The 16,425-nt window shown below is 42.7% G+C and overlaps 1 protein-coding gene across 4 annotated transcripts in view; it reads right to left on the minus strand.

Moving 5' to 3' along the window:
- Positions 1-8,421: 8,421 nt before the first annotated feature.
- The window catches only part of INSC (INSC spindle orientation adaptor protein), a 115,672-nt gene continuing 107,668 nt past the window's right edge, over positions 8,422-16,425 (minus strand). For all 4 annotated transcript variants that reach the window (XM_033119100.1, XM_033119098.1, XM_033119097.1 and 1 more), the window contains exons 11-13: positions 15,900-16,055; positions 14,360-14,436; positions 8,422-9,003 (exon numbers count right to left, since the gene is read on the minus strand). In XM_033119100.1, coding sequence (XP_032974991.1) covers positions 8,875-9,003; positions 14,360-14,436; positions 15,900-16,055 — 362 coding nt within the window. In that variant the 3' untranslated portion in view covers positions 8,422-8,874. The remainder of the gene's footprint in view (positions 9,004-14,359; positions 14,437-15,899; positions 16,056-16,425) is intronic.

Consider the following 16,425-nt stretch of genomic DNA (forward strand, 5'->3'; position numbering starts at 1 on the left):
CTTTTAACACATATGATTTTTCTACAAACATATATCGGGGGTGCCAAAAAAATATATATATATACACATGACTGGTATTCATCTTTTGTTACTGGTATATATTGAGTATTACAATTTTAATACAGCTTTTTCCTTTCTTAAAATGTGTATACATTTTTTGGCACCCTTTGTATATTATTTTATGTATATCAACTTTTATATAAATGGCATTATACTGTATCTTTTACAACTTTTTTATCCAGCAATATATTTTTGAGATGTATCAATAGGACAAATTTATACTACTTCATTTGTAGTACTTCACTATATGAATGTACCGCTATCCTTTCTATACTAAAATTTAAAATATCCACAAGGTTCAAAATGTCATCCAGTTAGTAAATAATAACAGGTACACGAGTCTTAGGCTTGGATTACATGAGCTGTCTGGCTCCAGTCCTTGCCAAGTTCATATGGATCTTTAATGGCATTTTGTGATCCTGCAATTTTATGGTTTCAGGCCTCAGCAGTTTCCCTTGTTAAGAAAGTTTCAGACAGCTAGAGAAGAGCCACTTAACTGGTGGAGAGTATCACTCAGCAACAAAAAAGAGATGGAAGATATTGTAATGGATCAATAACTATTAAAAGTTCAAATTTGGGGGCGGCTGGATGGTTCAGTTGGTTAGAGCGCGAGCTCTCAACTGCAGGGTGGCCGGTTCAATTCCCTCATGGGATGGTGGGCTGCGCCCCCTGCAACTACAGATTGAAAGTGGTGACATAGCTTGGAGCTGAGCTGCACCCTCCACAACTAGATTGAAGGACGACGACTTGGAGCTGATGGGCCCTGGAGAAACACACTGCTCCCCAATATTCCCCAATAAAAAATTTGTTTTTAAAAAGTTCAAGTTTGGTTTGAGAGAGCTCTGGGAGGACAGCTGGAGGTCCCCAGCCTGTGGGATGTGCCTGTAGAGGGAGGCAGAAGGCAGAGGCTGGAGATGAGGTGTGTACCTGACTTCCTGACTCTCCTGGACTGATCTTTGGGGCAGGAAATTGATCCCATTGTCTGTTCATCAGACATCACAGTGAGCAGACAACTCTGCAAAGGGGAGTTAAATAGTAACCTGAAAGCTTATAGAAAGGCTTCCAGACATTCTTACAAGTGCATAGCCAGGAGACTCACCTGTTATCTGGGATCTCCCTTGTTCAGCGTTTCAGCCATGGCTAACCTGAGATTCAGCAAAGTGAAGGAAGTCTTGATCTTACAGGCAGAAGATACCACAGCTGAGGTGGGCTCACGTGGTAGCATGGGAAGGAGAGGAAGACCCATCAGCACAACAAGTACTCCACAGACCATCAAACTCAGATGCCAAGAGACAGTGTGGGGACAGAGCCAGGAGTGCAGTTTCCAGGCTCTTGGCCTCACGTGGAAAGGTGCACTCTCGGGTAGTAAATGGCCATCAACTGTGATCGGATGGCCATCAGCTGTGGCTAGTTGGCTGTCAGCTGTAACCAGTGAGCCATTGGCCACTAATATAACTGCCGTGGCTACGCTAGTAGAAAATGGGGGGCTAGCAAGAAGATGGTGGCTGAGCTAGCAAGAGCGGGTTGCAGTTAGCACGGCGGATTGCAGCTAGCAAGTGAGGTTTGTTGGCAAAGAGAAGTAGACGGCAGATTGCGGATAGTGTGGCTCCTGCTTCCTATGTCTCCAACCCAGCCGCCAGCAAGAATATAGTGGTATGACTCCCCTATATATGGCTCCGTGGGTGTTCATTTTTGGCCTCACCATATCCTGCATTCTTATGTGGGGAGCAGGACCAGGGACCCCACATGACACCCTGCGGACAGACAAAGAAATGGTCATCCTGGACAAGTTCTTAAACAAAGTGAAAACGTCTACTAGTCATCTGACTCAGACCTGCCAACATGGATGGAGTGATGGAGCCTTCTTGAGAAAGAACCTCAGAAAAAGAGATGTTGACTGCCTTTGCCCAGAACCACTTTCTTCCTATTTGATGCTGTGACATCTGGCATCCGCGAGCACCTTCTGCCTTTGTGTACCTCCATCTCTGTTACTCTGAAGAACCCCGATGGGAGAGCCCCACTTCACTTCCAAATACTACTACTAGGTCCTTGAGGAAAATGCTGGAAAACCACATGGGGTTTGTCTTCTGGAGGTGGGAAATGAGGTTGGATGTGAATTTTAAGGAAAGATCTTTACTTCCTTTGCCTGCTACATGGGCCTTTGAAATGTCTTCTTCAAAATTTGGAAATTCTCTCACAGGACCTCTGCAAGGAAAATGCCAGCCTAATATGAGCCCAGGAATGACCTCAGAAGGGTCATGTGAAGCATTTCTCAAGACAAACCATCTTCATGGAACTTCCCAGATGAAGTGTTAACTTTAGAAATATTGTAGAAGTAGAGATAAGTTTATGATTACATTTTAACATGTGTGAGGTCTAAAGAGTGAGTTTCTCATAGACAGTTAAAAATTAGCATGTGCTTCCTGCCACCTTTTACCTCAGGGCACGCGTGGATTCAGCAGAAAGCGCAGCACAGCTGGAAGCAGTGGGAGTAGCCAAGGCTGAAAAATGGAGCTGAAAAATACCCTGAAAGCTTCTCGCCCTCCTGGCCTGCCCTGAGGGCAGAAACCTGAGGAGCCTGACCAAAATGAGAGGTGACTGTTTTCAGGGTTGATGGTGAAATAAGCCTGCAGTGTGCCTGATTCAGTCTCAGGATGAAAAGAGAGAGCATGAACTTGAAAACAAGTGCCGTGTAAATGATGTAGGTAAACCGATAAGATTCTTGTTTCTATATGTGATGCCAAAATTTGAAAATATGCAAATAACCCTTTATGGATTTTTCTATTGATTTATATTTGGACTCTATTGTTTTCTTTAAGGGCTTCAAGTCTGAGACTCTCTCACACACACACACACACACACACACACACACACATACATACACACAAATATCCTCTAATTTCTGCTATCAGTCATGTATAGCTCCCCAAGCTATATGATAAATCACAGATAAAAATCATGGGGAAGAATGGTACCAGATTGTGGACATAAATGGAATCTTTACAAAGAGATAATCAGAAATCTCTTTAAAAACAGAAATTTTAAAGCAATTGTTCTCAAAGCCTATCATTACTTTTAAAATGGAACTGATCACATACAGCATTTACTTTGGTTTGTCTTTGATACTTTACTCTGAAACTAGGCTAAGGAGTGACTACTATAGAGATTTTCATGGTATAGATCCCAGACTGTACAGGATTTCTCTTTTGATTATTTAAGTTATATTTCATTGTCTCATTCCTATTCTTTTTCCCTGAAATAATCTTCATATCTATTACTATAATTTTAACAAATGAATAACAAGGTGTGTATCAGTACTTAAAATTATTTAATTAAAAATGCAAATGATGTTTTTCAAATGAAAACAAAGTTCAGAATTTGTCAAAGTGTTGCAGTGATATTTCGAAGATCAAGCATGGCGTTTGAGCTTATGCATACAAGAACATGCATATAAAATGTATGTGTACCAAAATGGAATGATTGTGGGCCTTAGTGTCAAATCCTGTCCTCCATGACCAGTTATGTATGAGATGTCGGGCAAGATGGAGAGTCTTTCTGAACCTCAGTTTTCCTATTTGTAAAAAGGGATTAATAATAACTTCGCATGGTCATTTTAGAAATTTAGTGAAGTTCTGTATGTTACAGTGCCTGGCACAGAGCAGGTGCACAGAAAAATGGCAGTTGTGGTTGTAGTGGTTACTCCTTGGATCCAAGTCTCAGGCTTTCCATTAATTTACTGTGTAATTTTAGGTGAGATTCTTTAGTCCTAAGTGCAAAGTGTAGAGATGGGACTGGATGGTCTCTACATCCCTTGTAGGAGGAAAGTCTCTGTGTTCAACACGCTACAGATCTACACTTACGGCACCATCAAGAAAGACCAGGCAACCTGAAGGGATCTGGTTGACCTTGTAGCCACATTTATTGTGCACTTGACATCGGGCACTATTTTACGTCTTGTCCACGTATTAACGCAGTTTTTCCTCACAGCTCTATGATTAGGCACTATCATTAATCCCATCTGACAGATGAAGAAGCTGAGGCACAGAGCCGTTAGCTACCTTTCTCAAAGTCACCAAGTTAGTAAGTGCAGAGCCACAATTCAAACCAAGATAGGCCACAGAGCCCATATCTGTTTTCATCATTACACTTTTCAGCTTTTCTAAGGGGACTGGCCTACTGACGACTCCCCCACCACCCTCCAGTCTACATTCACAGGTAATCCCAGCACTTAGTCATTTTTACGTTTCTTTCCTGGGCCCAGAGCAGACCATCATATGTTTGCTGGTGGATGATGGTTCTACACAGGTTCAGAGCCATAGTACCTTCTAGTAAGTGTCTGGTGCTAACTTCCTGCTTTCTTCCTAATTAGTCTCTGAAGTCGGAGAGATGTGGGTTCAATCCCCACATCAGTATTAACTATTTGATTTGGGCAACATTACTTAACCTCTCCATGCCTCTGTTTCCCCATTATAATGAAGGGTATAAATGGAAATATTAATAATAGCACCTAATTCACCAACGTAGGAATAACAAGAGGTAATCCATTGTAAAATGACTACACTTAGGCAATCACTAAATAGGATCAGCATTAACTCTGATCCTGGAAGGACTCCTTCGCTTCTCCCTGTTCTGAGCCAAGAGTGGGATTCTCTGGCCCGGGGCCTGGCTAGGGCAGCCCCCTGAAATCCAGACGCTGCTCCCAGATATAGCCAAGCACACAGTCCACAGTCCAGGCAGTAAGATTGAGGGTGGAGTGAGGCTATGAGGGTCTCATCAGCGGAGGCTGAGCCATCTGTCCTGTCTCCCCCACCCTTTATAGCCTAGAGAGGGAGGGCAGGATGTTCTCCCACCATCCACAGGTTTTAACTATAAATTCCCTCTATGGCTTAATGTCATCCTTTTACTCTTCTTTTATATGTTCTCTTTCAAGTTCCACATTTCTGAATAACATTATTTAACGACAACAAAAAAAAAGACCCTACAAGTCTTTCGCATGAATTTTCCATTCTGTATTCAATTTTCTTTTCTTCCCCCTCTTCTTTTGCTTATTAATAGTGTTTCCTTTCTGTGTAACACTATCTTTTCACGCTACGATTTTTGTGGGTGTTACAAAAAGATATTGTTAAAGGGACAGTAATTATTCCATAGTTTAATATAGCCAAAGCAAAGATGTGATGAAGCTACAGGTCCCCCAAAAGCAGAACGCTGTCGTCGGAAGAGGATCTTACAATGGAAGCTTCCCTTGTGTCATTTGTGTCCCAATGCCTTTGAATAAACTCTCAGTTCTTTTAGTCTTAGATGGTCCCTTCCTATTTTTTTTTTTTTTTTTTTTTACTATTTAGACTTTCTTTAAGGTTCACAACATAATTGAGTGAAAGGTACAGAGCTTCCTTATATTCCTCCTGTTCCCCCACATGTATAGCCTCCCCCATTATCAACATCCCTCACCAAAATGATATATTTGTTACAATTGATAAACTTATACTGACGCATCATAATCACCCGAAGTCCACAGTTTACGTTATGGTTCACTCTTGTTGTTGTATAACACAGTGTATCAGTTTGGACAAATGTATAATGACATGTGTCTATAGTATCATACAGAGTATTACCCTGCCGTAAAAATCCTCTGTCATCAGCCTGTTCATCCCTCCCCACCCCAACTCCTGACAATAACTGATTTTTCACTGTCTCCATAGTTTTGCCTTTTCCAAGATGTCATATAGTTGGAATTATACAGTACGTAGCCTTTCCAGGTTGGCTTCTTTCACTTAGTAATATGCTTTTAAGGTTATTCCATTTCTTTTCATGGCTTAATAGCTCATTTATTTTTAGCACTGAATAGCATTTCATTGTCTGGATTTATTTGTTCATTCTCTTACCGAAGGACATCTCGGTTGCTTCCAAGTTTGGGCAATTATGAGTAAAGCTGCTATAAATATCCATGCGCTGGCTTTTGTGTGGACATAAGTGTTCAACTCCTTTAGCTAAATACCAAGGAGCACAAATGCTGGCTCATATGATAAGAGTATGTTAAGTTCTTCTCAAGTGGTGAGAACTCTTTGCATTCCCACCAGCAATGAATGAGAGTTCCGGTTGTTTCACATCCTCCCCAGTGTTTGGTGTTGTCAGTGTTCCGGATTTTTACCATTTTAGTAGGTGTGCAGTGGTATCTCATTGTTTTCATTTGTATTTCCTTGATGACATAGATGTGGAACATCTTTTCATATGCTTATTTGCCAGCTGTATATCTTCCTTAATGACGTGTCTGTTAAGATCTTTGTGTTGTTTGTCATAGGGTTGCTTGTTTTCTTTTGTTGAGTTTTAAGAGTTCTTTGTATATTTTGGAGAACAAGCTTTTACCAGAATGTGTATTTTGCAAATATGTATCTCCCAGTCTGTGGTTTGTCTTCTGATTCACTTGACATTGTCTTTTGCAAACCAGGCGTTTTTAATTTCAATAAAGTCCAGCTCATCAGTTATTTCTTTCATGGGCCATGCCTATGGTGTTGTATCTAAAGAGTCATCACTATACCTAAACCAAGGTCATCTAGGTTTTCTCTTATGTTGTCTTCTAGGAGTTTTGTAGTTTTGCATTTTACATTTAGGTCCGTGATCCATTTTAAGTTAATTTTTGTGAAGAGTTTTTTTTATTTGTTTTTTTTTTTGGCATGTGAATTTCCAGCACCATTTGTTAAAGAGACAATTGTATTTGTTACTTTGTCAAAGATCAGTAAACTATACTTATGTGGGTCTGTTTCTGGGATATCTATTCTGTTCCATTTATCTATTTTGTTATTCTCTCACCAATACCACACTGTCTTGATTACTGTACCTTTATAGAAAGTCTTGAAGTCAGGTAGTGTCAGTGTTCCAACTTTGTTCTTTTTCAATATTGTGTTGACTCTTTGGGATCTTTTGTCCCTCCATATAAACTTTAGAGTCAGTTTGTTGATATCCACAAAAACAAACAAACAAAAAAACTTGCTGAGGTTTTGATTGGGATTGCATTGAATATATAGAACAATATGAGAAGAACTGACATCTTGACAATATTGAGTCTTCCTATCATGAATATGAAATATCTCTCCATTCATTTACTTCTTTGATTTTATTTATCAGAGTTTTATAGTTTTCCTCATATAGATCTTGTACATATTTTGTTGGATTTACACCCAAATATTTCATTTTTTGGGTGCTAATATAAACAATACTGTGTTTTTAATTTCAAATTCCACTTTATTATTGGTGTATAGAAAAGTGATTGACTTTTGTGTATTAACCTTATATCCTGCAACCTTGCTATAATTGCTAATTAGTTCCAGGAGTTTGGTTGTTGATTCTTTCAGATTTTCTACATAAATGATTGTGTCATCAGAAAACAGTTTTGTCTTCCTTTTCAACTTGTATATATTTTATTTCCTTTTCCTGTTTTATTTATTCATTCTCATTAGCTAGAATCTCTAGTGCGATATTGAAAAGGAGTGATGAAAGGAGACATCCTTCCCTTGTACCTGATCTTTTGAGAAAACTTCAAGTTTCTCAATGAGAAAGCTTCAAGTGTGATGTTAGCTGTAGGTATTTTGTGGATATTCCTAATCAAATTGAGGAAATTTCTCTTTATTCCTAGTTTAATGAGTTTTTATCATGAACGGGTATTGTATTTTGTCAAATGTTTTTTCTTCATCTATTGATATGATCAAGTGATTTTTCTTTTTCGGCCTCTTGATGTAATGGAATTCAAGAAAGTTTTCTTGAATTGGATAAAATGATGATACCACAATATGATGATATTAAAACTTTCAGAAGGATTCACAGATTCTTGTGATACTTTCAAGCAATGTAATTGGTAAACGATCTCTCCAAACAAACAAAAACAAACAAAAAAAACCTCTTCTTTGTAGCATCTACCAATTCCTGTGGTGTAAATACTTCCACTATTGCCAATTTAAAGCTATGAATATGAGGTCACTGATTGTGGAATTGAAAAGAAATCCTCACAATTGTCCCTTGCAAGCTGGTATAAGCCAGCTCCAGCACGCCACTACTTTCAAGTATACATTTGAAGAGGTATTATTCACTAAAACCTCATCTGACGAAGGTACTCACCATGAGGTTACACAAAAAACAGAGAAGCTAAGGGAAACTGAGTTTCTGGGGACTTTGGAAATATTCTTGATTTCTCACTAAGTCACTCAGAACTTGATCCATTTATGAATCTATGAAAACCATGTAACTTTCTATGCATTTTAATAGTAGGAAAGTTTTTGTGGCATGAAACCTTGGGAAGCAAGAAATTAGTCTAAGGCATAATTTAATCAGAAAATCCAAGGCATATTTTGTCTGATTGCATTTATTAAAGAATAAAAGTTTCCTTCTAGTATATTCTGTCCTACTATGAAATTCATTTAAAATCTTTTTTAAAAGAGCAAATTCAACTTTAAAAAACTGCTGGGCAGTTATAATACTCTGGTTCCCAAGTAAAAAAAAATTAAGACAAGATTATATAGTGAGAGTAGAGAAATCAACATGAAGTGAAATCACCCATGACAATCTGTCATATTAGGCATTACGCATTTCAACATCTGCAACTTAAAAGTCACAGAAGTCAAAAAATAAAAACAAAAAATACTCCCAAGGAACACAGCCTAATGACGTTGCTAGACTATTTAGCCCTCTGTCCATTTCATGTAAAAAATAAATTAAGTATAAATAAGGAGGTGAGGGGGCTGGTGTATAGTCAGGTGTGTTCACAGGTATTTACTCAGAGGGGGCATGAGAATGGAGCCAAATGCCTTTCCTCTCCTTCACTAGCTACACAAAACTCTCCTCCATGTTGCTGCAGAGTAAGAAAGAGTCCACCAGCCGGGGCTGAACCAATTGCTGGAAGTCAGAGTCCTGGAGGCCTTCAGGGCAGACCCCAGCCAATCTACGCAGAGCAGCCTAGGGAGAAAACAGAAGAGATGACACGGGTCAGACTGGGCCCTGCTTAGGTGCATGCATTTCCTTCAACTACCTGGAGAGATGCATTTCAGGAAGTGGCTCATTTACCAAGCAATTTGAGCTGATCATCACCTTGCCACCTTAGTGATCTGGTCCTTTTGATTACCTGGTCACCAGAGTAATCTTAACACTTGGGCACCTGGTTGCATTTGTACCTTGGTCACCATGACGGGTGTCATCTGAAAGTCTTCATGATCTTAATAATGGCCTTGCCATCTTGGTTTTTCAGTCATCCTGGGGACTTAGTTTTTTTAAGATCTGTCATTTTAAAGATCTGGTCAACTTAGTGACATATTTAAGATTTGTTCATCCTAAAGACAGTAACTGCCAGAGCATCAGTAGAATTATATTCTTGCTTCCAGGTTCCTGGAAGAACCTTAGAATAGCAAGGACTATTCATTTATCCATACATTCAGCAAGGTTCTGAGGAAAGCACTATGAGATGGGAAGGAGGGAGGAGAGATGAAGGAAAGTCATACGATTGAAGAAGATGGAGATTCTACCACCAAGATGGGGATGAACAGGAAAAAGCAGTGCAGGCAGAATGAAATCACTGCCCAGGTCTCCAAGCACTGAGCATTTCACTCTTGAGTATGCTATCTCATTTTATGCCCATGAGCTTTGCCAAACTCTTCTCTATGACATGAAGTTCCTCCCCACTCTTTTCTTGCCAGCAGTCGCATTCATCCTGCAAGGCTTGGCTCATTGTCACCTCCTCTGTGAAGTCTTCCATGATTCCTTGAAGCAGCACAGTCCCTCCCTCTTCTGTGCACTCACAGCCCCTGGCTTGACCTCAAACTTCTCACACTTGACAGTAACTGGTTTTTAGGTGTTTATCTCCTGCATTCGACTCTGAGCTCCTCAAGGGTAGAGACTCTTTTATTTTTCTCTGTATCTACAGCAGGTAGGACAGGGGTTGGCACAGGCCTCAAAAAATATTTGCAAAACAAACAAAGTGCTTTAAAATTGAGTCCTACTGCTAGAATTACCTAAAACTGCAAATGTGAGCTAAGCACCTCTTTACCAGTTAGCTCAGGCAATGCATAATAAGTGTTCAATGAATATTAATTACTTCCCTCTTCTGCAGACTGTACACATCAAGAAACAAGGTAGGAGCTTAAGGATGCCCTTACCCTGGGAAACAAAGGGGGGGGGTAATATCTGAAATGGCAGAAGAAGCAAAGAAGGAGGAATGCCAACATGACATTTTATTTAATCCTTACAACATACAGCAAAGTAAGTATCACAATCTCTAATTTGAAAATAAGGAAACTAAGGCTCAGAGAGGGAAAGCAGCCTTCCCAAAATCACAAAGCAGTTTAACTCCAGGGCCTATACACATAGGCAGAAAGCCGCAAGCCAGGACACTAGGTTATATTGAGTACAAGGCAGGCATAGAGCTCATTACCTAGACATGAGAGGTAACCTATCGCTGGGAAATTGTCAAGTTGGCAAACAGAGAGGATGGCTTAAGTTGGTAGTTGGGCTACTAGGCACTGCCATGTCCATTCTGGATAAAGAGGAAGGGATATGCATCTCTGTGCACATGGGCAGGGTCCGAGACACTAGCGGCAGGAAGTCGACTCCAGGAAATTGTCTCTAACCAGTGCGCCCTGCCTCTCCTGGGGTATGATTTCACTTAGGGCTAAAGAAGCTGACTTCATAGCACTTTCTGATTCCTCTTGATCCAACTGGGATAACTAATGCCATTGCCCTTGGGTTCTCACTGTAAAAAGGAGCCAGGAGTCTTCACCTGATGAGGATGTGAGGCCATGGATGTATTTTACATCATCAGGGGTAAAAATGAAGCAAGAGGAAGGAAGGGAGAAAGACAAAGAAATAGAAAATCGACCCATGAAGAGAGAAAATGAAGTAGAAGAAGAAAATAGCAGAGAGGCAGAGAAAAAGAGACAACAGAAAAACAAAATAAGAAAGAAATATTAAAAGAGAGAGACAAAGGTGAACTGGTGAAAAAAATTAGACTAGGCATGAAAGGGAGATTGAAGGAGAGAGAGATGGTTTCAAAGAAAAAGAGAGGGCACACTGGGGACAGGAGAATCATAGGAGAGAAGTAGGAAGAGGTGAGGAGGCAGGACGGGGTGGGGAGAGAGAGCGAGCTGAGGGAGATAAAAAGAAAGGGGAAAAAGGAAAGAGAAACTCCTAAGAGAGGAGGCAACCTCTAGAAGGAGAGAAAAACAAAATGAAAGAGAGAGAGAGAATTAGAAACAGACTTGAAAACACAGAAAGCCAAATAGACACCTCCCCTCCCCAGGGTCCCCAAAAAGTCTGCAGGACATGAACCCAAACTTTCTGAAGGACCCCTCTCCTCAACATCCGTGGGCTCGAAGGGCCCTCCAGCCTTCTGAAGCCTTTCTCTCAACCTCTGCTTTCCTCAAAGGGTTAACAGCCAATCATCCCAGGATCTCCTTCCCAGACAGTCTGAAAACACCCAAGTGTTAAACAAGCCCAGCAGACCATTGAGAGCAGCTTCATTAAGGAAAAATCAATTCTGTTTGCGGAGGCAATCTGTGCTGCCACTTACCCAGATGTGGGGATTGATAATTAAAATGTCCTCTCTCCACCTGAAGGGAGCCTTGACGCTGGGAAGAAGGCCCTGGAAACAGGCAGGAGAGGTAGCCTCTCCTCCCTCCACCAGGCGAGGCTCCAAGTGGCCTCCATCTCCCCAGCCAGGGGGCTGCACTCAAATGCGGGGCCTCTTCTGAAAGCCAAACCATGAACACCTACCAATACCGGGGGCTGGCTGGGGGGAGACAAGTCTATAAGTCCCTCAGGCTAGAAACAGTCACCAATCCTAGGTCCTATGGGGATACAAAGAGCTGGAAAAGGGCCCTGACCCTAAGAAGGTTCCAGGCTGTGGGGGAGAAATATAAATCTCCCCATGAGCTAAGGTAGCAAGACCAGGGCCACAAGACATGGGGACAGAAAGCAGGTCTGGTCAAAAGTCAAGACCTGCAGCATCAGGCAGGCCTATACTTGAATTCCAAGAGCCTCCCCTATAACACCCGGAACGCTGCCTGACACAACCTGCTTCCTACTAGGGATAAACAAAGTCCACGCAGGTGGGCCCAGGGGTCTACTGTGATCCCCGTCTTTCAGCACAGAGAGCTCCCGGGAAGCTTCATGGAGGAGATGGATTTTGATGTGAACCTTGAAGGGGTGCTGGCAGAGCTGTAGAAGGGACAGCTGCTTGAGACAAGGGCCAACGCACAGTGTCTGGTGGCTCCCAGCACTCTGGCCTAGCTGAGCAGGATGGGGTCTGTGGGAGGCCTCTAGCCCTCAGAGGTGGGTCGGAGCCCAACGTGAAGGGCTGAGCATGTGGACAACAGGCTGTAGATAATGGGGAGCCATGGAAGGTTTGGCTATGGAGTGTCATGGTTGTAAACTATCGTGAGGAAAATTAGCCAGCAGCCACATGCAGGGTAGATTGGGGACAAGGGGCTCTCTCCAGCATCCAACAACTCATCCACAAGGAGAAATTGAAGTATCCTCTTCTTCAAACTAATAATAAAACTGAAAAAGGAATCATAACAAGCCCCCTTTCCAATAGAGCTATATCGTTTCCCAACATTTCCTTGGGGCCTAGTCAGTGGTAGGCACTTCCTGGCACCTCAGTTTTGAAGATGATGGTGGTTGGAACCAGTTATTATGTGTTTGCCAGGTTTTGATCTCTCTCCATTTGACTTACTAGGCCAAACAGAATTAAGAAGTTCTGTGAACTGGGATGAAAACAATCACATCTTTACATTCAGTAACTTCTAACCGAAACTTAGCCTTTCCTTCTGTTACGACTGTAACAACAAACCACGAAGTCTCAGCAATCCCTGTGACTTGTTCCCAAGTAGAAATCACATAGCTTTATATCCCCTAAAGTATTATAGCTACCTTCAAATATCATTGACGCTCATTGCTAGTCAAGAGTACAATAACTTATTTAGGCCCACTGCTAGCTCTTATTTAATGCATTCATTTAAAAGTACATATATTAGTCTATCACATGTTTAAATACTCTAACAATTATTTTAATGGGATTGGTTTCCTTTTTAATTCTATGTATTGTATTGTATGCATTTAAAACATTATTCTGAGAAGGGGGTCATCAGCGTCATCAGATCACCAGAGGCCCAGGAAAGGCTAAGGTTGTTCTGCATGTACCAGAATAAAAGCCCCATGAGAGCAGAGATTTTTGTCCCCCCCCCCCCCGCCACAGCAATAGCCCTGTAGCCTAGAAGAGTGCGTGGTAGATAGAATCACTCAGTAAATATTTATTAAATAAAATTTATAGCACTTAGCAACCTACCTAATGTCACACAGTTCACTAATGGCAAAACCAAGACAGGTGCGTCTGGCTATAATGCCCTGCTCTTTTTATCACCATACAATGCTCCTCAGGAGCTCCCAGAAATGAGATGAGCTCAGTTTAAAAAAGACAGGTAAGGAGAGGGCTTTACTGTGAAACAGCTTGGAGGACCCTCCAGATCCATCACTTCTCCCTTGCATCCTTTGAGGACCAGTCAAGGACCTGGCACTCCCTCCCGACAATAAAATGGCCTGTTTATACAATGGCTTCCAACTGGACGCTGCTCTGCTTTGGGATCCGTCACAGCCCCACAGGGAGTAGTACAGAGACAACGTGTGCATTCCCCATCTGGTGCTACAGGATGAATTAATGAGTCACCCAAGCATTGAGGAGAAGTTGGGGACCTCCCAGGAGTTACTTGCTTGGATCAGGGTGAAGATCCTGGCAGCTGACTGAACAATACTCTCTGTCCTGTCCTTTTGCCTCCATCCCATTCCACAAAGGAGGAGGGAGCTGCAAGGCTGGAAGCTCACCAGCAGAGGGCCTCTGTCCCAGGAGGAAGGGAGAGTTTTCTCACTATATGCAGTTTGGAACCGGTAGGAGACGTCCCCACCCTAGCTGCCACGTGCTGCCAGCACCATGACATCACTAACACCACCCACATGCCCCCCACCAGCCACTCTGGTCTGGATTGCTGTTCGGATTTCCTAGAATCTCAAAGGGTCATGGTTATTAAGTGTGGTGGTAGAGATTCCCCAGTCCCCCATCTTTCACATATATGATCTCCTGTATTTTCTTCACAACTTTATGAATTAAGTGAAACAAGTATTACTCTTATTACCATTTTATCTAGAAAAGTTGAAGCCCAGAGAAATTTCATGGCTTACCCAAGCCAACCGTGGCATAGCCAGCTCTCCTGGCCCCTGGCCTGCAATCTCAAAGCCCAGGGAAAAATCTGGGGGAAGACTGGGAACTCACCAGGCAGGCCACAAGCACGGCATCACTGCTGTTCCTCTCGGAGGGTGATCGGCAGAGCTCAATGAGGCGGGACATACCTGCATGAGACACACAGAGAACCTCAAGCCTTGGATGGGGACCAGCCAGGCCATGCCTAAGCCAGACGGGCTACCCCTCTCTCTCGCACAGCTCTCTGCATGGAGCCCTGGGGAGGCAGGTGACTCTCAGGAACTCTGTCAGCCCGCCAATAGGCCAGGGAAGGGGGCTGAACCCAGCTGGAGGAGTTTGTGGTGAAAACCTCCTGCTCCTTCAGGTGTGAACAGACCCTGGTCAGGGCCAGGATGAGCTGCAGCATCTAAATCAAACCTCTAAGAGCCAGAATACTGGCCAGGACTGAATTCAGTTAAAACTACAGCCAAAGGTAGCGCAGGTCTCTGAGAAAGAGATGTTTCTGTGCAGGTGCTTCCGATTTTACCCGAGCTATGTTTAATGTTTACATCCTTATCAGTGGAACTGCCCAGGACCTTTCCTTTCTTTCCAATGGACTATCAGTCAGAAAGACATTGCAGCTAAAACTACAGAAAACTACAGATTGCATGGGTTAATGTTGCCTAGGCCTTTACAGAGGCAAGTTAAACAAATGACTTTGCTTTTGAATGTAAATTGACCTTTTCAAACTCAAAAAAAAAACCTCAAAAAACCCACAACTCATTATAAGATAGTAATAAAAGGTGTGCAGACCCCTTTTGTGTGTTTATTCCTGATAAAGTCTTTATGAAGCTGGAACCCTCTGCTGCCCCAGGGTCACCTCTTGCTGTCCTTGTACTGGATGACAGGTGACACTGCCAGGCCTATTCTCATGCCTCTACCTGAAGCGCCCTTTGTCAGCCTTCACACCAAAATAACTCCTCAAACCACAGCTGAAAACTCATCTCCTTGCTAAAATATTCTTTGACTCACCCAGATAAAAGGTGGCTACTTCCCCTGTGCACTAAATGGACAGGCTTTGAGTATCGCTGTATGATATTCAAGTGCAAATGTTTCTTTGCATATCTGCCACCTCGTCAGGGCTGAAAGCCCTGTGGTCAGGACAATGTTATAGTTAGTGTTATGTGCCTAGCACTCAGAACAGAGGCTAGCAGAGAGGGGGTGATCTGAAAACATTTGCTGGGTAAATAAGTGACTGACTAAATGAATGAGTGATTTCATGAGTGAATTCATAAATGAGTTAATAGTGAATAAATGAAATAATGAATGAATGAATGAATGAGTGAATGAATGAGGAAATGAATGAAAGAATGGGGTCATAATTAACAGGAAGTCTGCAGGTGAGTCACCGTTCTGGCCAACTTCAACCTCTCTCAGCCCTTCCCCTCTCTTGCTTCAGCCCCAGGTTTAAACGAGACTAGGGGCTGCACCCTGCACTTCTATCCTAGCACCCAGAGAGAAGGGCTCACGCCACTTAGCCCTTGCTCTAAGTCCTCTGTCACCACCATGGCATCAGGGCTGTTCCCATCCCCAAAGCCCCTACTCCACTCCCGCCACAGCCAGCAGCCCTTACAGCTCAGCCGCACTGCCTCCCGTGCCACATCTGGGTCTCGGCTGAGACGGGCCAAGGTCACTGCTGCCTTCTGCTGGACTCGCTCGCAGGCTGCCACCTCAGCAGGGGTCCCAGACCTTGGCTTCTCAGACAGCATGCCCATGATAAGCTGGACCCCTGGGTGGAAAAAGAGGAACAGTTGGTAGTTGCCCAAGTGGAGAAACTTCCCCTTGGGGTCAGCAGGATGGACGGCTATAGGCGCAAACAAAGGCTGTCAGAGTGACAGGGGGACCTCAACCACAGGAAGGAAGCTAGACAAAGCCACCTTTTCTACTCCTTCTGCCCTGGGAGGTACCTCTGATTTCATATACCAAGTCACTATACTTGGAAGGGACATCTGCAGGACATCCCTTTTTATTTTTCAGTTCTATTACGGAGCTTTTACTGCCTGGCACTGTGCTAAATGCACAGTAAGTGAGCGATTCCCTAAAACCTCCCAGTAGCCTTATGAACTAGGTACCACTGTGATTCACTCTGAGGCCCAGAG

This window comes from Rhinolophus ferrumequinum, chromosome 11, assembly GCF_004115265.2.
Source record: "Rhinolophus ferrumequinum isolate MPI-CBG mRhiFer1 chromosome 11, mRhiFer1_v1.p, whole genome shotgun sequence".
Taxonomy (NCBI): Eukaryota; Metazoa; Chordata; class Mammalia; order Chiroptera; family Rhinolophidae; genus Rhinolophus; species Rhinolophus ferrumequinum.